Below are 17,654 nucleotides of genomic sequence, written 5' to 3'. Positions count from 1 at the left end.
AGTTGTTATGATATATATATTTAATTTAGCTAATAACAGACTACTAGGCTCATATCGAAATTGGCACATTAAATGATTGTCTTCTGTAGTATTTGACATAAAAAAAAAACAATATTTATAGATTTTGGGTATTCAAAGTGTATGATGACTACGTATTTTCGATTAAAAATGTATGTAATTTTTTATTTATTTTGGCCACCGAAAACACTGTCAGCGACCTAGTGACGTCATCGAATTCGAACCTTACTGCATGTCTAAACAATCACTGAGATATTGAACTTTATGTCTACATACAAACAGTCAGAAAATGTTGTTTTCGAGTAGAATGACCTGATGCACAGGTAAGAATGTCCTTATAATATTTATTTATTTATTTTAATCTATAAATTATCATGACTGTGTTGTTTTCGCCTGATTACGTAAAAGTATACTTTAATAACCTATAACTATATATAATAACTATAACCTATATATAGACCGATTTTCATGAAACATGGCTAAGAACACTCCCGACTTACTCAGCTTTCAAAAAAAAAAAAATATCCAAATCGGTTCATCCGTTCGGGAGCTACGATGCCACAGACATACACACACAGAGACAGACACGTCAAACTTATAATACCCCGTTGTTTTTGCGTCGGGGGTTAAAAATATTTTTTCCCCTCACTAGCTCGGAAACACGTGTTTTGTCCTTTAATACCAGCGGGTAAAAGCGCATTTTATCCACTAGTGGGTAAAGTAATTTGACCTTGAATAAAGTCAAATTAACTGCTTTAAAATTGATAAAAGTAGGTGAATCTAGTAATAAAGATGATTTACCACCTGTGGAAATACTGGAAGCAGTGATAAACGCATTTTTTGCGTTGTAATTTCCTCGCTAATTATAGCGAGAAAATTACAACGCAAAAAATGCACTATTAAGTGAGGGGAAAAGTTTTGTGTTATACTCTGGTGCAAATGTATTTTACTTCTCGTGTGTTAAAAAACTCGCAAGTTCAGGATTCTATTCTCGAACCACTCGCTTCGCTCGTGGTTCAACTATAGAATCCCTTCACTTGCTCGTTTTTCAATTCCACACTCGGCGTTAAAATACAATTTTGCCCCCTTGTATAACAGGGCAAATAACTATTGCTGTTTTGAAGTCATCATAATAAAATATGGTAGTATTTTATTTCGGTTAATTGGACAGTATGATTCATACAAGTTTCATATAAGAAAGACTCGTAGCCTAGGAAATGGGCGATCGTACCAAGTACCCTGTACTGTACAAAGAGTATTGAATCACTACGTTTTGTACTGCATACTTGGTGGTGCTTTCACATGGGGTTGAAATATAGTACTTTGCAAAGAATATAATACTCACTAGGTTAGAAGTTGACAACCGTGCGCAAGTTATGTGTTCTCACTTTATTGCACACAAAATAGAACCACAAACCAAACATGGCCCAGGTCAGGGCCCATTCTCCCGATGTGTCACCCGTTAAGTTAAGAATTAAATAAAATTTTCTAAGACCAGAATCAGGTGATTAACTTTACAACTCATTTCAAGTTTGTGGCAAAGCGATAGATTTAAATAAAATAAATTTAAAGCAAACGAGTCCAACGCTCGCATAATCCATTCATGTATTAATTACCATGTGCAAGCACCAAAACGCCATTTATGTTACTGGCAACAATTGATCAAACGAAACGTCAAAAATAACTAACGTCAGTGTCACTGGTCACTGGTGTCACTCTTCTCACGTCAGCGGCTGTTTATTTCCCCCAAATTTCTCTCATTTCCGAAATTTTCATTTTCAAAAACAGGTTTAGCCTCCAATAATGTCCGACAACGACGACGACTACATGTGTGAAGAGGAGGAGGACTACGGCTTGGTAAGTTTCTGTAAATATATTTTGATCTGCGAACTTCGTTTTTCATAATGACATTTGCACTGTACTTTGTTTTTCTGCTGTGATCAGACTCTGAATCTTTGTAGAATATTCTTCATTAACTGCTTTTCTTATTTAGTTTATTGCGTTTGCTTCTTGTGTAAGAGTTTTATTTATTTGGTTTCGAGACCTAACCTTTAAGTTAACTTGTTGGTGAAAAAGCATAAATTATACCTACTGGAAGAAATCATATCAGAGGATGTTTGCAGAACTCGCTTTAAGTATTTTTACAAATAATACTTTTCATAGTCTTTAATAAATTATTTCGTAGAAGTTACTGTCTCTGTTTTCTTTACAAGTTTACAGTAACAACAATTTAGCTTAATATTATTTCTTATTCCAGTAATAAAGTTAAGGTAGCCCAATGGCCCATTACGTATTATTTATTAACTAAAAACTACTTTTTTCATGGTGGAAAGGTTCCAAGTTGACCAAATTTTCCGTTAGGTATACATATAAAATTATTTTCAATTCTTACTAGATCTTATCTTAACTCATATTATGTATCTGTATAAAAATGGTGATTTAATTTCGCAAACACGCATGAATAGTGTCAATAAATATTTATAAATAATGTACATCCCACAGGAATACTCGGAGGACAGTAATTCGGAGCCGGATGTGGACCTGGAGAACCAGTACTACAACAGCAAGGCGCTGAAGGAGGACGAGCCCAAGGAGGCGCTGATCAGCTTCCAGAAGGTGCTGGACCTGGAGGGCGGCGATAAGGGCGAGTGGGGCTTCAAGGCGCTCAAACAGATGATCAAGATTAACTTTAAACTGGTAGGTCTATTTAAAAAAGTCCATGGCATGGGGGAGCAATTTCAAATAGCATGTAATTACCTTTTTAAATTTCTTACCATGTTTTAAATTAGATATTAAATTGAATGTCCACTGGTCACATATGGGACCATCCACACACAGGCGACGCGACACGACACATGTCCTGAGACGCGGAACAGACGTCAGCGCCGCGCCGCCCCAATGTAATTTAAAATACGTCTCCTTAGTACATTTTGTATAGGAAGGACGCGCAAGGGACGTCGCCTGGGGCGCGTCGCCTAGGGGCGCGTCTTAGAGGAGACGTTTTTTAACGCGTGGCGCTGACGTCTGTTCCGCGTCTCAGGACATGCGTCACCTGTGTGTGTGTGGATGGTCCCTATGGTAGGTACACATGTTCAGTGGACACATTATAGAGATAGATAGATAGACCTCCAACGTTTCAAGGACGGCGTTGTCCCCGTGGTCTCGTCGCCGTCCTTGAAACGTTGGAGGTCAGTTTAATATGTAGTTATACGCGATTAAGTCCCGGGTTTTTAAAAATAATTATGTGTAATAATCGTGAAAGTTTAAATCAATGTTTAGATAGATAGAGATAGATATATTTATTATGGCACTCAAGTTAGTCATTCACCAGTCGAAATTGCTCCCCTGTACCTTATATGATTATGAAATATGGTGTCTGAAGGAAGCTTTTGCCCAGGTAGGGATCAACAAAGTAGAAAAAAAATCTCTGTAGTCTCTGCAAACAAATTGGCAATTAGACACAATTAGACATTAGTTTACTATCTACCTATACATTTTTAGTTAGTAACTTTTTCAAGGGCTTGCCAAAATGTCTTTGAGAGTACATATTTGAATTGTTTTTTCCTAAGACAGCTTGTATTGTCTCCAGGGCAATTTCACGGAGATGATGTCTCGCTACAAGCAGCTGCTGACGTACATCAAGAGTGCAGTGACTCGCAACCACTCGGAGAAGTCCATCAACTCCATCCTCGACTACATCTCCACCTCTAGAAATGTTTGTATACCTTTTTATATATACTCTTTTTTTACCCTTCAAAGAGGAGCTACCAACAGTGCCAGTATCGCGTTTGAGTGGCGGCCTCAAGGAGGAAAGCGAGCCCGCAAACGCCCTGTACACACCTGGAGGCGGACCATAGAGAATGAGCTGCGGGAGTTCGGCCTGAGCTGGAACGAGGCCAAGGCGGTGGCTAAAAATAGAAAGACATAGAAGGATCTTGTGGAGGCCCTATGCACCTATGGGGTGCCCTAGGAAAATTAGGATGTTTTATTTGTCTTTTGATTGTGGGTCCAAAAGTCTGAGTTCCAAAATAGTAGCTGAGGATCACAGACCAACCCCTATAGACATCTATTACAAGACGACTCGCAGTGGCCAGCCTTCCTAGTATTTGCACTGATATAAGCGCGGGCGCTCGCCGTGCCCGATCAGTATCGACCAAGTAACAGACCCGAAAGCAGCGCGTGTTTTTCGCACAAAAAAATTGGAAAAGGGTATTTTGATGCCTTAAAGATGTCCACCTGTAGTGTGAAATGGTGTGGAAAGGTAACAAGAAGCTCAAATTTAAAAACAGACGGCATTACATTCCACAAATAAGTCATATTTATAATTTATTCAGAGCCGGCGTAGGTCAACTTACATTGGCCACTTACGCGTCAGTAGAGGGACAGTCATACTTCTGTCCCTTTTCATCTGGCGCGACTGCCCGCCGTCCTTGAAACGGCCAATCACAGCGCGCTTAACACATTCCCCGCCCGCTCCTCGCACCCCAAACACTGGCGACTCGTATCGCGCACAAAATATACAAGATTTCTACTCTATAGGAGGTTCTCTGTGCTGAGGATGCAACTAGAATGAACTAGAAAATGAAAGGAGGGTGAATCAACTTTTTACGGTCCCGCTGGTTTTATGCAAAATTATGCTACTTAAACTATGCAAAGATGCATTTTTCTGGTGTTAACAAGCCCTTTCCTTAATTTGCCACCCACAAACATGGACTACATGCATGCTTGCATAATTTCAGTACCACATTTTTGAATAAAACCAGCGTGACCCAGGGGACCGTAACCATGGCAATAAATCGTAATCGTAAATCTTGCTTGGTGGTTAAGAGATCTCTGAAACATACATCAATGTATTTTTTAGAAGATTATTATTTAATATTTAAACTAATTACACTTATTTTCTGGTGGTTTGTAACGACAGTGAAGCTTCCACTAAGTCTCGGCGACGAACTATAAATCCCTCGCGCTATCATCGCGTCTCTTTCATTTACACGGGAGCGACTATCATCTGCTCGTTTCTATCGCAGATTGCTCATCGCTAACTCGCTTTTGGTGGCTCCAGTTCCTTACAGTCTGTCTGTAAATCCTGAAGACCAATTTGAAAAAAGGTTCACGTGAAAAATAGTGCTTTTATTTTAAAATATAACTGTATATTTGTAATTTCCAGGGAAGCGCTGGTGGCCTAGCGGTAAGAGTGCGACTTTCGATCCGGAGGTCGCGGGTTCGTACCCCGGCTCGTACCAATGAGAGGAACTTTCGATATTTGCCAGTCGCTTTTTGGTGAAGGAAAACATTGTGAGGAAACCGTACTAATTCCCATAAGGCCTAGTTACCCAAAGGGGTTGGAAGGTCAGATGGCAGTTGCTTTCGTAAAACTAGTACCTACGCCAAATCTTGGGGTTAGTTGTTAAAGCGGAGCCCAGGCTTCTTTGAGCCGTGGCAAATGCCGGGATAACAAAAGGAAGATGATGATGATTTGTAATTTCCAGATGGAATTGCTGCAAGACTTCTACGAGACCACTTTGGAGGCTCTAAAGGACGCGAAGAACGACCGGCTGTGGTTCAAGACCAACACGAAGCTGGGCAAGTTGTACTACGACCGCGGCGACTTCAACAAGCTCGCCAAGATCCTCAAGCAGCTGCACCAGAGCTGCCAGGTAACACGAGTGGGCTTTGCCATCCTCTTGCCGCCCCATGTACATTAAGATGTACATTTGGTTTCAATGGAATTACTAGTGTACAAGTTACGGAAACTTCAAAAAATGCAAATTTCCTTGGAAATTGCATGAGTTTCATGAGAAATATAGAAACATTTTAGAAAGAAAAAAAAATAAACAACCACAAAATTTAAATTTGGAAAAAAGCCCCTAAATACCCCCCCCCCCCCCCCCCCCCCCCCCACCGATTTTTATGAAACATGGCTAAGAACACTCCCAACTAACTCAGCTTTCAAATGAAAAAAAAACTAAATCTAAATCGGTTCATCCGTTCGGGAACTACGATGCCACAGACAGATAGACACGTCAAACTTCTAACATCCCGTCGTCTTTGCGTCGGGGGTTAAAAAAATGTTTGTAATGTACTTTTTTGCCAAGCTGTCATGACTTGTTTCAGACCATAGAGGTATAAGTAAGGGTAGAGTTGTAACTCGATCCATACATCAGTAAATGCGGGTTATTTGTAGTGACATCTAGCGACAATCACGCGTCAAGTAGCGTAAATTATCAGTACCACTACTCGACACTAGGTGTCAATTAGTAACTCGTCTGCCAAAAATTTAATATTAGAACAGTTTACAACATATATTACAAGCAGAAGGAATTAAAAACAGAATACTGATTCATACTATTGTAATATTAGCTAAAAATTGGTGAGCATTAGACTCTTTGTTCGTCACGACATCTATTGAGATGTAGCAGTACTGATAATTTACGCTATTTGACGCTTGATTGTCGCTAGATGTCACTACAAATAACTCGCATCAAAGACATATATAACTCCGTATAGACAGATAAAGTCTAAGAAAAAAACGTACCTGAGTACTATACAGAAAAAGGTACGGTGTCCTAGATGGCATTACACCTTTGGGGTATGCTTAGCTAGATGGCGCTAATATTAATATTTGACATTTGAACACATATCAAGCTAAGAATATGGGGGGCCAAAGAGGATCGAGTATTATAGAGAGTTACTGTCATCCATATATTACGTCACAGTGTAGGGGGGAGGGGGGGGTCATACTAAATGTGACAATCCCTGTTAAAGGGATACAAAAAAGCGTGACATAGGGGGGGGGAGGGGTCCAAAAACCTGAAATTTGGTGTGACGTAATATGTGGATGATCCCCAAAGTAAAATGTGTAATCACATCTCTCGACACAAGCTTAAAACTTTTGAACCTCAGTTTTGACAATTTGGCCCATATTGGTAGCTTGATATGTGATAAAATGTCGAATATTAATATTAGCGCCATCTAGCCGAGCGTTCCCCAAAGGTGTAACGCCATCTAGGCCACCGTACCTTTTTCTCTAGGGCTTTGAGGTACGTTTTTTTCTTAGACTGTAGCTGTCTATACGGAGTTACATAAGTCTTTGATATGGGCCAAATTGTCAAAACTGAGGTTCAAAAGTTTTAAGCCTGTGTCAAGAGATGGCAGTCTAGGCACTGTGATTACACGTTTTACTTCGACAGTAACTCTCTATAATACTCGATCCTCTTTGCTCGCACTGATGTATGGAGTTACAAGTGTTCCCTTACTTATCCCTCTATGTTCAGACTGACGACGGCGAGGACGACTTGAAGAAGGGCACGCAGCTACTGGAGATATACGCGCTGGAGATCCAGATGTACACGGCGCAGAAGAACAACAAGAAGCTCAAGGCGCTTTACGAGCAGTCGCTGCACATCAAGTCCGCCATCCCCCATCCGCTCATCATGGGGGTCATCAGAGGTCAGTTGGTCATCTGTACAAGCATTTTGATTGAAGTGTAATAACCACAAAATTAAAATTTTGAAAAAGCCCCGACCGCGTTATAGTGGACCGATTTTCATGAAACATGGCTAACAACACTCCCGACTAACACAGCTTTCAGACCGGAAAAACTAAATTTAAATCGGTTCATCCGTTCGGGAGCTACGATGCCACAGACAGACACACACACAGACAGACAGACGCGTAAATGTGTGTGTATGTGTGTTTTTTCTTCTCGATCTCATCTCTTTATTCTTCTGTGTGTGTTATCTGTCGTGGCATCACCGAATGGGCCCTACGGAAGACCAGCGCTGGCTTTCAGCTAGCAATATGCTGAGTTGAGTCCATTTCGTGATGCGCACTTAATGTTCTGTTCTGTTTCTTGTTTTCTTGTTGCTTGTACATGTACGTATGTGTTGTGAATGTCACGAATAAATGTCTTTTATCTTTTTTAGGGTTCCGTACCAAAAAGGTACAACAGGAACCCTTATGGTGCGACTCTGTCCGTCTGTCTGTCCGTCTGTCACATTGTTAAATATCTCGAGAACTACTTATGCTATCGATATGAAATTTGGAATAATTATAAACATTGTGAACCTCTACAAGTTGAAAGTATATTTATTTTAAATTAATTAAGATAAATGATAGAAAATGGCCAAAATGAAAGGGGGGCAAACTGAAAATTTCAAGTAACTAGGTCAAGTGGGGTATCGTTAGAAAGAGCTCAAATTGTACATATCAAAACCATTTTTTATAATTTTTTGGTTGTGGAAAATGTTTTTTGGAGAAAAATTAAAAAAAAAAAACCGTCCCCCCCCCCTTATCTCCGAAGTTTACCAACATAAATTTATGAAATTTTCACCAAACATGGCTATTATAATGAATATTACAGAAAAAATAAAATCGTACACGTATCTTGAAAACTTTTTATTTATTTATAAAAAACCTTTCAGATTTACATTTTCAATTTCAACGCCCTTGCGGGTGTTTATTGCACCTGTATTTTTTAACAAAATAACAATGAAATTACCTGTTTTCAAATAGAGGCAAAATGGTTAAAATCGGTTCACGCGATAAACAATTTTCCATAAAAATCATCTTCCATACTAGCTCGCGCGCATTAGTTTATTCTATTTGCCGTTAGATGTCGCTGTACGTTGAACGCTCATTTCCTACATCGCGTTTTTCCTGATATAATGAGGTCGGTTCAGGAGCGTCCTTGCGACATGTCGTAAGTCGTAAACTATTGAAGTCGACTAGTCTTGATTTTATTTTGATGTTGTCTAACAATAAAATTGTATATTAAAATATTACTTATGTGGGAAATTGAGTCTTGAGGGATTTAGTCAAATCTGTAGAGTTCTATGAATAACATTTTGATGATTCAACTATTGAAAGTTTGTACGGAACCCTCGGTGAGCGAGTCCGACTCGCACTTGACCAGTTTTTTTAAAACTTATCACACCCCGTCGTTTTTGCGTCGGGGGTTAAAAAGTAAGGCATAGAAAAACCCTGGTTAATCGATATATTTTGTAAAAAACCTGTGGACTATTATTGACAATTCTGTGCATATTTCTGGGTTCACATCGTTAATATTCCCTTGTTGAACGGGCCATAAACGGCGAAGTGGCGCTGTCGGACAACAATTTGTCACTATTGTGAAATAGGTCACTGGTCATCTTGCTGATTTATCAAAATATTATTGAACTTTCCTGGTTTCGTGGAAATTTAACCCATTTATAATCGTGGCTTAAGTTTTTGTAATTTTTTGTGTACTTGTGGAAAAGAGGACATTAATTATTTTGAATCAATTCGTAAGGTTTAATGTTCAATTTTCCTAAGAGGAATCTTGAGAGTAGCGCCAGTGACAGAGAAGGTGAAAGGTGGCATGGAATGCGGAGGCATGGAGGACATGTTACGAAATGAATGGTAAATATGAAGGTGGATGGATACAAGGGTAATGAAAAGCCTAAGAAAAAATGTATGGACTGTGTGAAAAATGTTAGTATGGAAATAACGGCTGATAGAGAGGAATGGAAGAAAAAGATCTACTGCGCCAACTCCAAAAAGTGACCCGTTTTCACGGACAGTGAAAACAGGTCACTTTCCATAGAGATTTCCATACAAAGTGACCCGTATATACTGTCCGCGAGTCTATAACAACAGCAACGGAACATAACAGCAGCTATTCAGAGTATTTAAAAAAAAAACAATAGTTCTGACTTAATTCATTGCAAAAATTCTAGAATGATAAGAAATTCTTTTTATTTTTTCCTCAATTCTTCCATGCCTTGCAAAAAAGCGACTCATACCACTCAGTAGCAGTTACATTTACCTACATTCCTAGCCCTATTTCGTTTGTGTACGCTGTGGGTAATGCCCAATGACCTTTTTGTAATAAAATCATCTTTGATTGAGTATTTCCGTTCCAGAATGCGGCGGTAAGATGCACCTGCGCGAGGGAGAGTTCGAGAAGGCGCACACGGACTTCTTCGAGGCCTTCAAGAACTACGACGAGTCCGGCTCGCCGCGCCGCACCACCTGCCTCAAGTACCTCGTGCTCGCCAACATGTGAGTACGCTACTGTCTACATGTTGCCTAGATACAACATGTGAGTGCTACGCTACTGTCTACACGTTGCCTAGATACAACATGTGAGTGCTACGCTACTGTCTACACGTTGCCTAGATACAACATGTGAGTGCTACGCTACTGTCTACATGTTGCCTAGATACAACATGTTAGTGCTACGCTACTGTCTACACGTTGCCTAGATACAACATGTGAGTGCTACGCTACTGTCTACACGTTGCCTAGATACAACATGTGAGTACGCTACTGTCTACATGTTGCCTAGATACAACATGTGAGTGCTACGCTACTGTCTACACGTTGCCTAGATACAACATGTGAGTGCTACGCTACTGTCTACACGTTGCCTAGATACAACATGTGAGTGCTACGCTACTGTCTACATGTTGCCTAGATACAACATGTGAGTGCTACGCTACTGTCTACATGTTGCCTAGATACAACATGTGAGTGCTACTCTACTGTCTACATGTTGCCTAGATACAACATGTGAGTGCTACGCTACTGTCTACATGTTGCCTAGATACAACATGTGAGTGCTACGCTACTGTCTACATGTTGCCTAGATACAACATGTGAGTGCTACGCTACTGTCTACATGTTGCCTAGATACAACATGTGAGTGCTACGCTACTGTCTACACGTTGCCTAGATACAACATGTGAGTGCTACGCTACTGTCTACACGTTGCCTAGATACAACATGTGAGTGCTACGCTACTGTCTACATGTTGCCTAGATACAACATGTGAGTGCTACGCTACTGTCTACATGTTGCCTAGATACAACATGTGAGTGCTACGCTACTGTCTACACGTTGCCTAGATACAACATGTGAGTGCTACGCTACTGTCTACACGTTGCCTAGATACAACATGTGAGTGCTACGCTACTGTCTACATGTTGCCTAGATACAACATGTGAGTGCTACGCTACTGTCTACATGTTGCCTAGATACAACATGTGAGTGCTACGCTACTGTCTACATGTTGCCTAGATACAACATGTGAGTGCTACGCTACTGTCTACATGTTGCCTAGATACAACATGTGAGTGCTACGCTACTGTCTACATGTTGCCTAGATACAACATGTGAGTGCTACGCTACTGTCTACATGTTGCCTAGATACAACATGTGAGTGCTACGCTACTGTCTACATGTTGCCTAGATACAACATGTGAGTGCTACGCTACTGTCTACATGTTGCCTAGATACAACATGTGAGTGCTACGCTACTGTCTACATGTTGCCTAGATACAACATGTGAGTGCTACGCTACTGTCTACATGTTGCCTAGATACAACATGTGAGTGCTACGCTACTGTCTACATGTTGCCTAGATACAACATGTGAGTGCTACGCTACTGTCTACATGTTGCCTAGATACAACATGTGAGTGCTACGCTACTGTCTACATGTTGCCTAGATACAACATGTGAGTGCTACGCTACTGTCTACATGTTGCCTAGATACAACATGTGAGTGCTACGCTACTGTCTACATGTTGCCTAGATACAACATGTGAGTGCTACGCTACTGTCTACATGTTGCCTAGATACAACATGTGAGTGCTACGCTACTGTCTACATGTTGCCTAGATACAACATGTGAGTGCTACGCTACTGTCTACATGTTGCCTAGATACAACATGTGAGTGCTACGCTACTGTCTACATGTTGCCTAGATACAACATGTGAGTGCTACGCTACTGTCTACATGTTGCCTAGATACAACATGTGAGTGCTACGCTACTGTCTACATGTTGCCTAGATACAACATGTGAGTGCTACGCTACTGTCTACATGTTGCCTAGATACAACATGTGAGTGCTACGCTACTGTCTACATGTTGCCTAGATACAACATGTGAGTGCTACGCTACTGTCTACATGTTGCCTAGATACAACATGTGAGTGCTACGCTACTGTCTACATGTTGCCTAGATACAACATGTGAGTGCTACGCTACTGTCTACATGTTGCCTAGATACAACATGTGAGTGCTACGCTACTGTCTACATGTTGCCTAGATACAACATGTGAGTGCTACGCTACTGTCTACATGTTGCCTAGATACAACATGTGAGTGCTACGCTACTGTCTACATGTTGCCTAGATACAACATGTGAGTGCTACGCTACTGTCTACATGTTGCCTAGACACAACATGTGAGTGCTACGCTACTGTCTACATGTTGCCTAGACACAACATGTGAGTGCTACGCTACTGTCTACATGTTGCCTAGACACAACATGTGAGTGCTACGCTACTGTCTACATGTTGCCTAGACACAACATGTGAGTGCTACGCTACTGTCTACATGTTGCCTAGATACAACATGTGAGTGCTACGCTACTGTCTACATGTTGCCTAGACACAACATGTGAGTGCTACGCTACTGTCTACATGTTGCCTAGATACAACATGTGAGTGCTACGCTACTGTCTACATGTTGCCTAGATACAACATGTGAGTGCTACGCTACTGTCTACATGTTGCCTAGATACAACATGTGAGTGCTACGCTACTGTCACTGTCTACATGTTGCCTAGATACAACATGTGAGTGCTACGCTACTGTCTACATGTTGCCTAGATACAACATGTGAGTGCTACGCTACTGTCTACATGTTGCCTAGACACAACATGTGAGTGCTACGCTACTGTCTACATGTTGCCTAGATACAACATGTGAGTGCTACGCTACTGTCTACATGTTGCCTAGACACAACATGTGAGTGCTACGCTACTGTCTACATGTTGCCTAGATACAACATGTGAGTGCTACGCTACTGTCTACATGTTGCTTAGATACAACACGTGAATGCTACGCTACTGACTACATGTTGCCTAGACACAACATGTGAGTGCTACGCTACTGTCTACATGTTGCCTAGATACAACATGTGAGTGCTACGCTACTGTCTACATGTTGCCTAGACACAACATGTGAGTGCTACGCTACTGTCTACATGTTGTCTAGATACAACATGTGAGTGCTACGCTACTGTCTACATGTTGCCTAGACACAACATGTGAGTGCTACGCTACTGTCTACATGTTGCCTAGATACAACATGTGAGTGCTACGCTACTGTCTACATGTTGCCTAGATACAACATGTGAGTGCTACGCTACTGTCTACATGTTGCCTAGACACAACATGTGAGTGCTACGCTACTGTCTACATGTTGCCTAGACACAACATGTGAGTGCTACGCTACTGTCTACATGTTGCCTAGATACAACATGTGAGTGCTACGCTACTGTCTACATGTTGCCTAGATACAACATGTGAGTGCTACGCTACTGTCTACATGTTGCCTAGACACAACATGTGAGTGCTACGCTACTGTCTACATGTTGCCTAGACACAACATGTGAGTGCTACGCTACTGTCTACATGTTGCCTAGACACAACATGTGAGTGCTACGCTACTGTCTACATGTTGCCTAGATACAACATGTGAGTGCTACGCTACTGTCTACATGTTGCCTAGATACAACATGTGAATGCTACGCTACTGTCTACATGTTGCCTAGATACGAGGGCTGATTGAAAAGTTCGCGGCTTAAGTATGAAATCAAAACCAAAGTTTTTTTATAATATTTTTATTTCTCTACGTAGTCCCCGTTAAGGTGTTTGCACTTATTCCATCTGGATTCCAAAGCCATTATACCACTTTTAAAAAAAAAATCCTCCAGGCCTTCAAAATAGGTATCCACTTCAGCTTGGACCTCGTCGTTGGTCAAAAATTTCATACCACCCATGTGTTTTTTTTAAGTTTGGAAATAAATGGAAGTCCGATGGTGCCAAATCGGGTGAATAAGGCAGATGCGGCAATAATTCAAACCCGCAATTATGAATTTCTGCCATTGACTTTAGTGACGTATGCACGCGTGCATTGTCCTGGTGGAAAAGAACTTTCTTTGTCAGCACTCCAGGTCTTTTTACTTTCAAAGTCGACGTAAAAGTCGACGTAATCGACGTAAAAGTTCGCAATAATAGTCCGAGTTTATAGTCGTACCTTTTTGGAGATAGTCAACCATTATTACACCCTTTGCGTCCCAGAACACTGATGCCATAACTTTATTTGCCGACAAAATGGCCTTTGCCTTTTTGGGTGGCGGAGATCCAGCACGAACCCACTGTTTTGATTGCTGTTTAGTCTCGGGCGTATAGTGGTAGACCCATGTCTCATCCATAGTAACATATCTGTCCAAAAAGTCTTGAGGGTCAGCTTCATACAGGTCTAGACAGTCGCGTGAAATTGTTAGACGAGTGATTTTTTGTTCCACTGAAAGGAGCTTTGGAACCCATGTCGCCGACACCTTGGAAAACCCTAATTCGTTAACTATAATGTTTTGAGTTTTTTCACAGGAGATGCCTACGATGTCGGCTATTTCTCTCACTTTTAACCGTCGGTCTTGGATTACCATTTTGCATACAGTTGCCACATTATTTGGATTGGTCGCAGTAGTTGGCCTCCCGGAGCGAGGGTCATCTGCGATACTGACTCGTCCCCGCTTGAATTCAGCTGCCCACTTTTTTACCATCGTATATGATGGACCGGATTGCCCTAATGTACACTGCATATCTTCATAAATTTGTTTCGCAGTCAATCCTTTTTTATGAAGATATTTAATTACATCACGTTGCTCCAAATTGTCCATTGTGAAAAAACTGCTTACACGTATTTTTAAATGAGAGGAAAAACTTATTTTAAAATATTGCATTTAATTAAAATTTCGCGGGATGACAACTAAATAATGACAGTTCAAAATGACGGCAGAAAAAAGAAACTAAGTTTTTTTTTTAATGGTCAGGCCGCGAACTTTCCAATCAGCCCTCGTACAACATGTGAGTGCTACGCTACTGTCTACATGTTGCCTAGATACAAGAACTACGACGAAATGGTCAATATGTGAGATTCTACTTCCATGTGCCCCAAAGCACTTTACATGATAATGAAATTTTACCCCTACCTGGCTCCCGGGGTTGGAACATAATTACAAACAAATTGCTTCCGTGTTTCTAGGTTGCAAGTTTCATATTCAGTTTAATAAAGCCTAGCTGCGTTCTGGAGTCAATTCTTAAGATTATTTGCCAAAACGGACCCTTCGGCTCGTTAAGAAGTCTTGAAAATGTTGACGATGAATAGCAAAGGAATACTAGCTATCGGTTTAAGACGAGTACTTCTGATCTGGCCTTTTTGCAATATTCCCCGATTTAGTCGAGAAAAGTTCGCCTAGGTCTTCCACTTCCAACTGACCCTCCTACTCTTTCTTCCAGGTTAATGAAATCCGGAATCAACCCGTTCGACTCGCAAGAAGCCAAGCCCTACAAGAACGACCCCGAGATCCTGGCCATGACCAACCTCGTGATGGCCTACCAGAACAACGACATCAACGACTTCGAGGCCATCCTCAAACACAACCGGAACAACATCATGGACGACCCCTTCATTAGAGAACACATCGAGGATCTACTCCGGAACATTAGGACACAAGTTCTGATTAAGCTAATAGGACCGTATACGAGAATTCATATTCCTTTCATATCGAAGGAGCTGAATATTGATGAAAAGGAAGTCGAGAATCTATTAGTCACATGTATTTTGGACAAGTAAGTATACAATTTTACTTCTCTCAAACAGAATGACAATATCATAGATGACTCCTTCGTCAGATAATATATTGAGGATCTACACCGAAATATTAGGACACGGAAAGGACTTATCCCTTTCATTTATCATTCCAGTGACATTTTATTTGAATAGTTTTGTGTGTTTATAGAAGCAAAATTTAATCTTTAGAAGTCTGAGGAATAGGAATTCGTACGTTTCGGGCGAATTTGGTTCAGTTCGGCCGGTAGTGCTAGATTGCCAACCTTTTATCGTCTGTGATTTTATTATTCATTGTTATTTAAAATTAGCACATTTGTCCTACGAACGGAGGTTTCCCATGTGGTCCCTCTTTTTGTTTTTTTACAGTTTGTTTAAATGTAATTAGTTTTTTACCGCGGCTTCGCCCGCGTACTAAAAGTAATCTTAAATGTTGAACTTTGGATCCCCATTTCACCCCCTCGGGATGTGAATTTTGAAAGATCCTTTCTTAGCGCTCCTCTACAATCTATAAAGAATCTACTTGCCAAATTTGGTATATCGGCGAGCGGCGATTTCGGCTGTGCGTCGATATGTCTATCGGTCAGTTAGATGTTTAATGTGTGTGGTCCTGCAGCACGATCAGCGGGCGCATCGACCAGGTGAACGCGGTGCTGGAGCTGAGCGCGGGCCGGCGCGGGCTGGCGCGCTACGCGGCGCTCGACAAGTGGACGCAGCAGCTCGCCAACCTGCACCTCGCGCTCTCCAACAAGATGGCCTAATCTACATCTACACACTCATTCCGAACTACTCCAAATTTTAACCGTACAAACTTTTATACTTATCGAGTTTCGATTCAAACATCTGTTTCTGTCGCTTGACGACTGAAAAAGTGGACGCGACAGCTCGCGACTCGCATCCGAAGGTGCCGACGGACGAACGCACGGTTAATTTTTTTCACGTACGTAAATGAAAGCGAAAAAAAAAAAACTCTTTCTCGCTCTCACTTACGTGAAAAAAAAGGCAAAGTCGCGATGCGGCCGTTTACTAACTCCTAGTCCTACTTAACTTACCTACAAATTTTAAGCAAATTGTGATTGCTAAAAAAATCAAATTTGGACTGGCGTGTATCTGAATCGTCTTTCAGAATGCCGAATCCCTCATGTGCGCGATTTTGATTAAAATAATAAATACCTTGTGTATTTAGTTCCTAGGTAACCATTTATCAATCAAAAATCTAGCACTTCTCATGAAAAGACAATCTCAGTAAATTAAATACTTTCTATATACCAGTGACAAGTAATACATATAATCGACCCTAACCGAACACTCGCACCCACACTACTTGCCTTTTAACCCTTCATATGTTGCCTGTCAATTTTTATTATTGAAAAAGTGACCTTGACATTTAAATAATATATTAAAATTCCCACGCACTGATCAGTGCTTAGACATACGAAAGGTAAATTACATTATAATATTTCAATTAAATTACAGAATTTCTACAAACCACAGGATATAGTTGTCATCACAATTACAATTACAATTACAATTCTTTATTAATAACAAAAAAGTTACAGGTCGTACCTAAAGTTAAACAGTAGGAAAATATTTTTAATTAGTATTAATTAATTTCATCATAATTTCAATTATACAATGAGTAAGGGTCACGGGAAGAATCATTATATGTAGGCAAAGTCGCGGGCAGTATTTATATGTGCGTACCATTGTACACCATAGAATAACGTGAATGGCCAAAAATAATTAGAATTTATCAAAGTGCTCAATATTCGTTTAATGTTTATTTATAATATTGAGCATGCTCGTATTAATATTTTATACACTTGATTATTACGTTCATATTCTTTTAATCAAAACTGTTCGCATATTTTTAAGGTAAGAAAGAATACTCCTGTGAAAATTATAAGTTTAGTTCTAACAATACAAAACTTATTATAAATTTTGGCCACTATAC

The 17,654-nt window shown here is 40.5% G+C and overlaps 1 protein-coding gene across 1 annotated transcript; it reads left to right on the top strand.

Annotated features, from left to right (window-relative positions):
- The first annotated feature begins 1,714 nt into the window (after nucleotides 1-1,714).
- Nucleotides 1,715-17,205, top strand: LOC125225052 (COP9 signalosome complex subunit 2). Its single transcript, XM_048128564.1, has 8 exons — nucleotides 1,715-1,875; nucleotides 2,521-2,715; nucleotides 3,608-3,733; nucleotides 5,508-5,675; nucleotides 7,293-7,467; nucleotides 9,921-10,059; nucleotides 15,370-15,702; nucleotides 16,317-17,205. Exons 1-8 carry the CDS (start codon nucleotides 1,822-1,824, stop codon nucleotides 16,459-16,461), a joined length of 1,335 nt encoding a protein of 444 aa, XP_047984521.1. The 5' UTR covers nucleotides 1,715-1,821; the 3' UTR covers nucleotides 16,462-17,205.
- The last annotated feature ends 449 nt before the right edge of the window (nucleotides 17,206-17,654 follow it).

The sequence above is a fragment of the Leguminivora glycinivorella genome, chromosome 4, assembly GCF_023078275.1.
Source record: "Leguminivora glycinivorella isolate SPB_JAAS2020 chromosome 4, LegGlyc_1.1, whole genome shotgun sequence".
NCBI lineage: Eukaryota > Metazoa > Arthropoda > Insecta > Lepidoptera > Tortricidae > Leguminivora > Leguminivora glycinivorella.
This window is presented reverse-complemented; position numbering and strand designations above follow the sequence as displayed.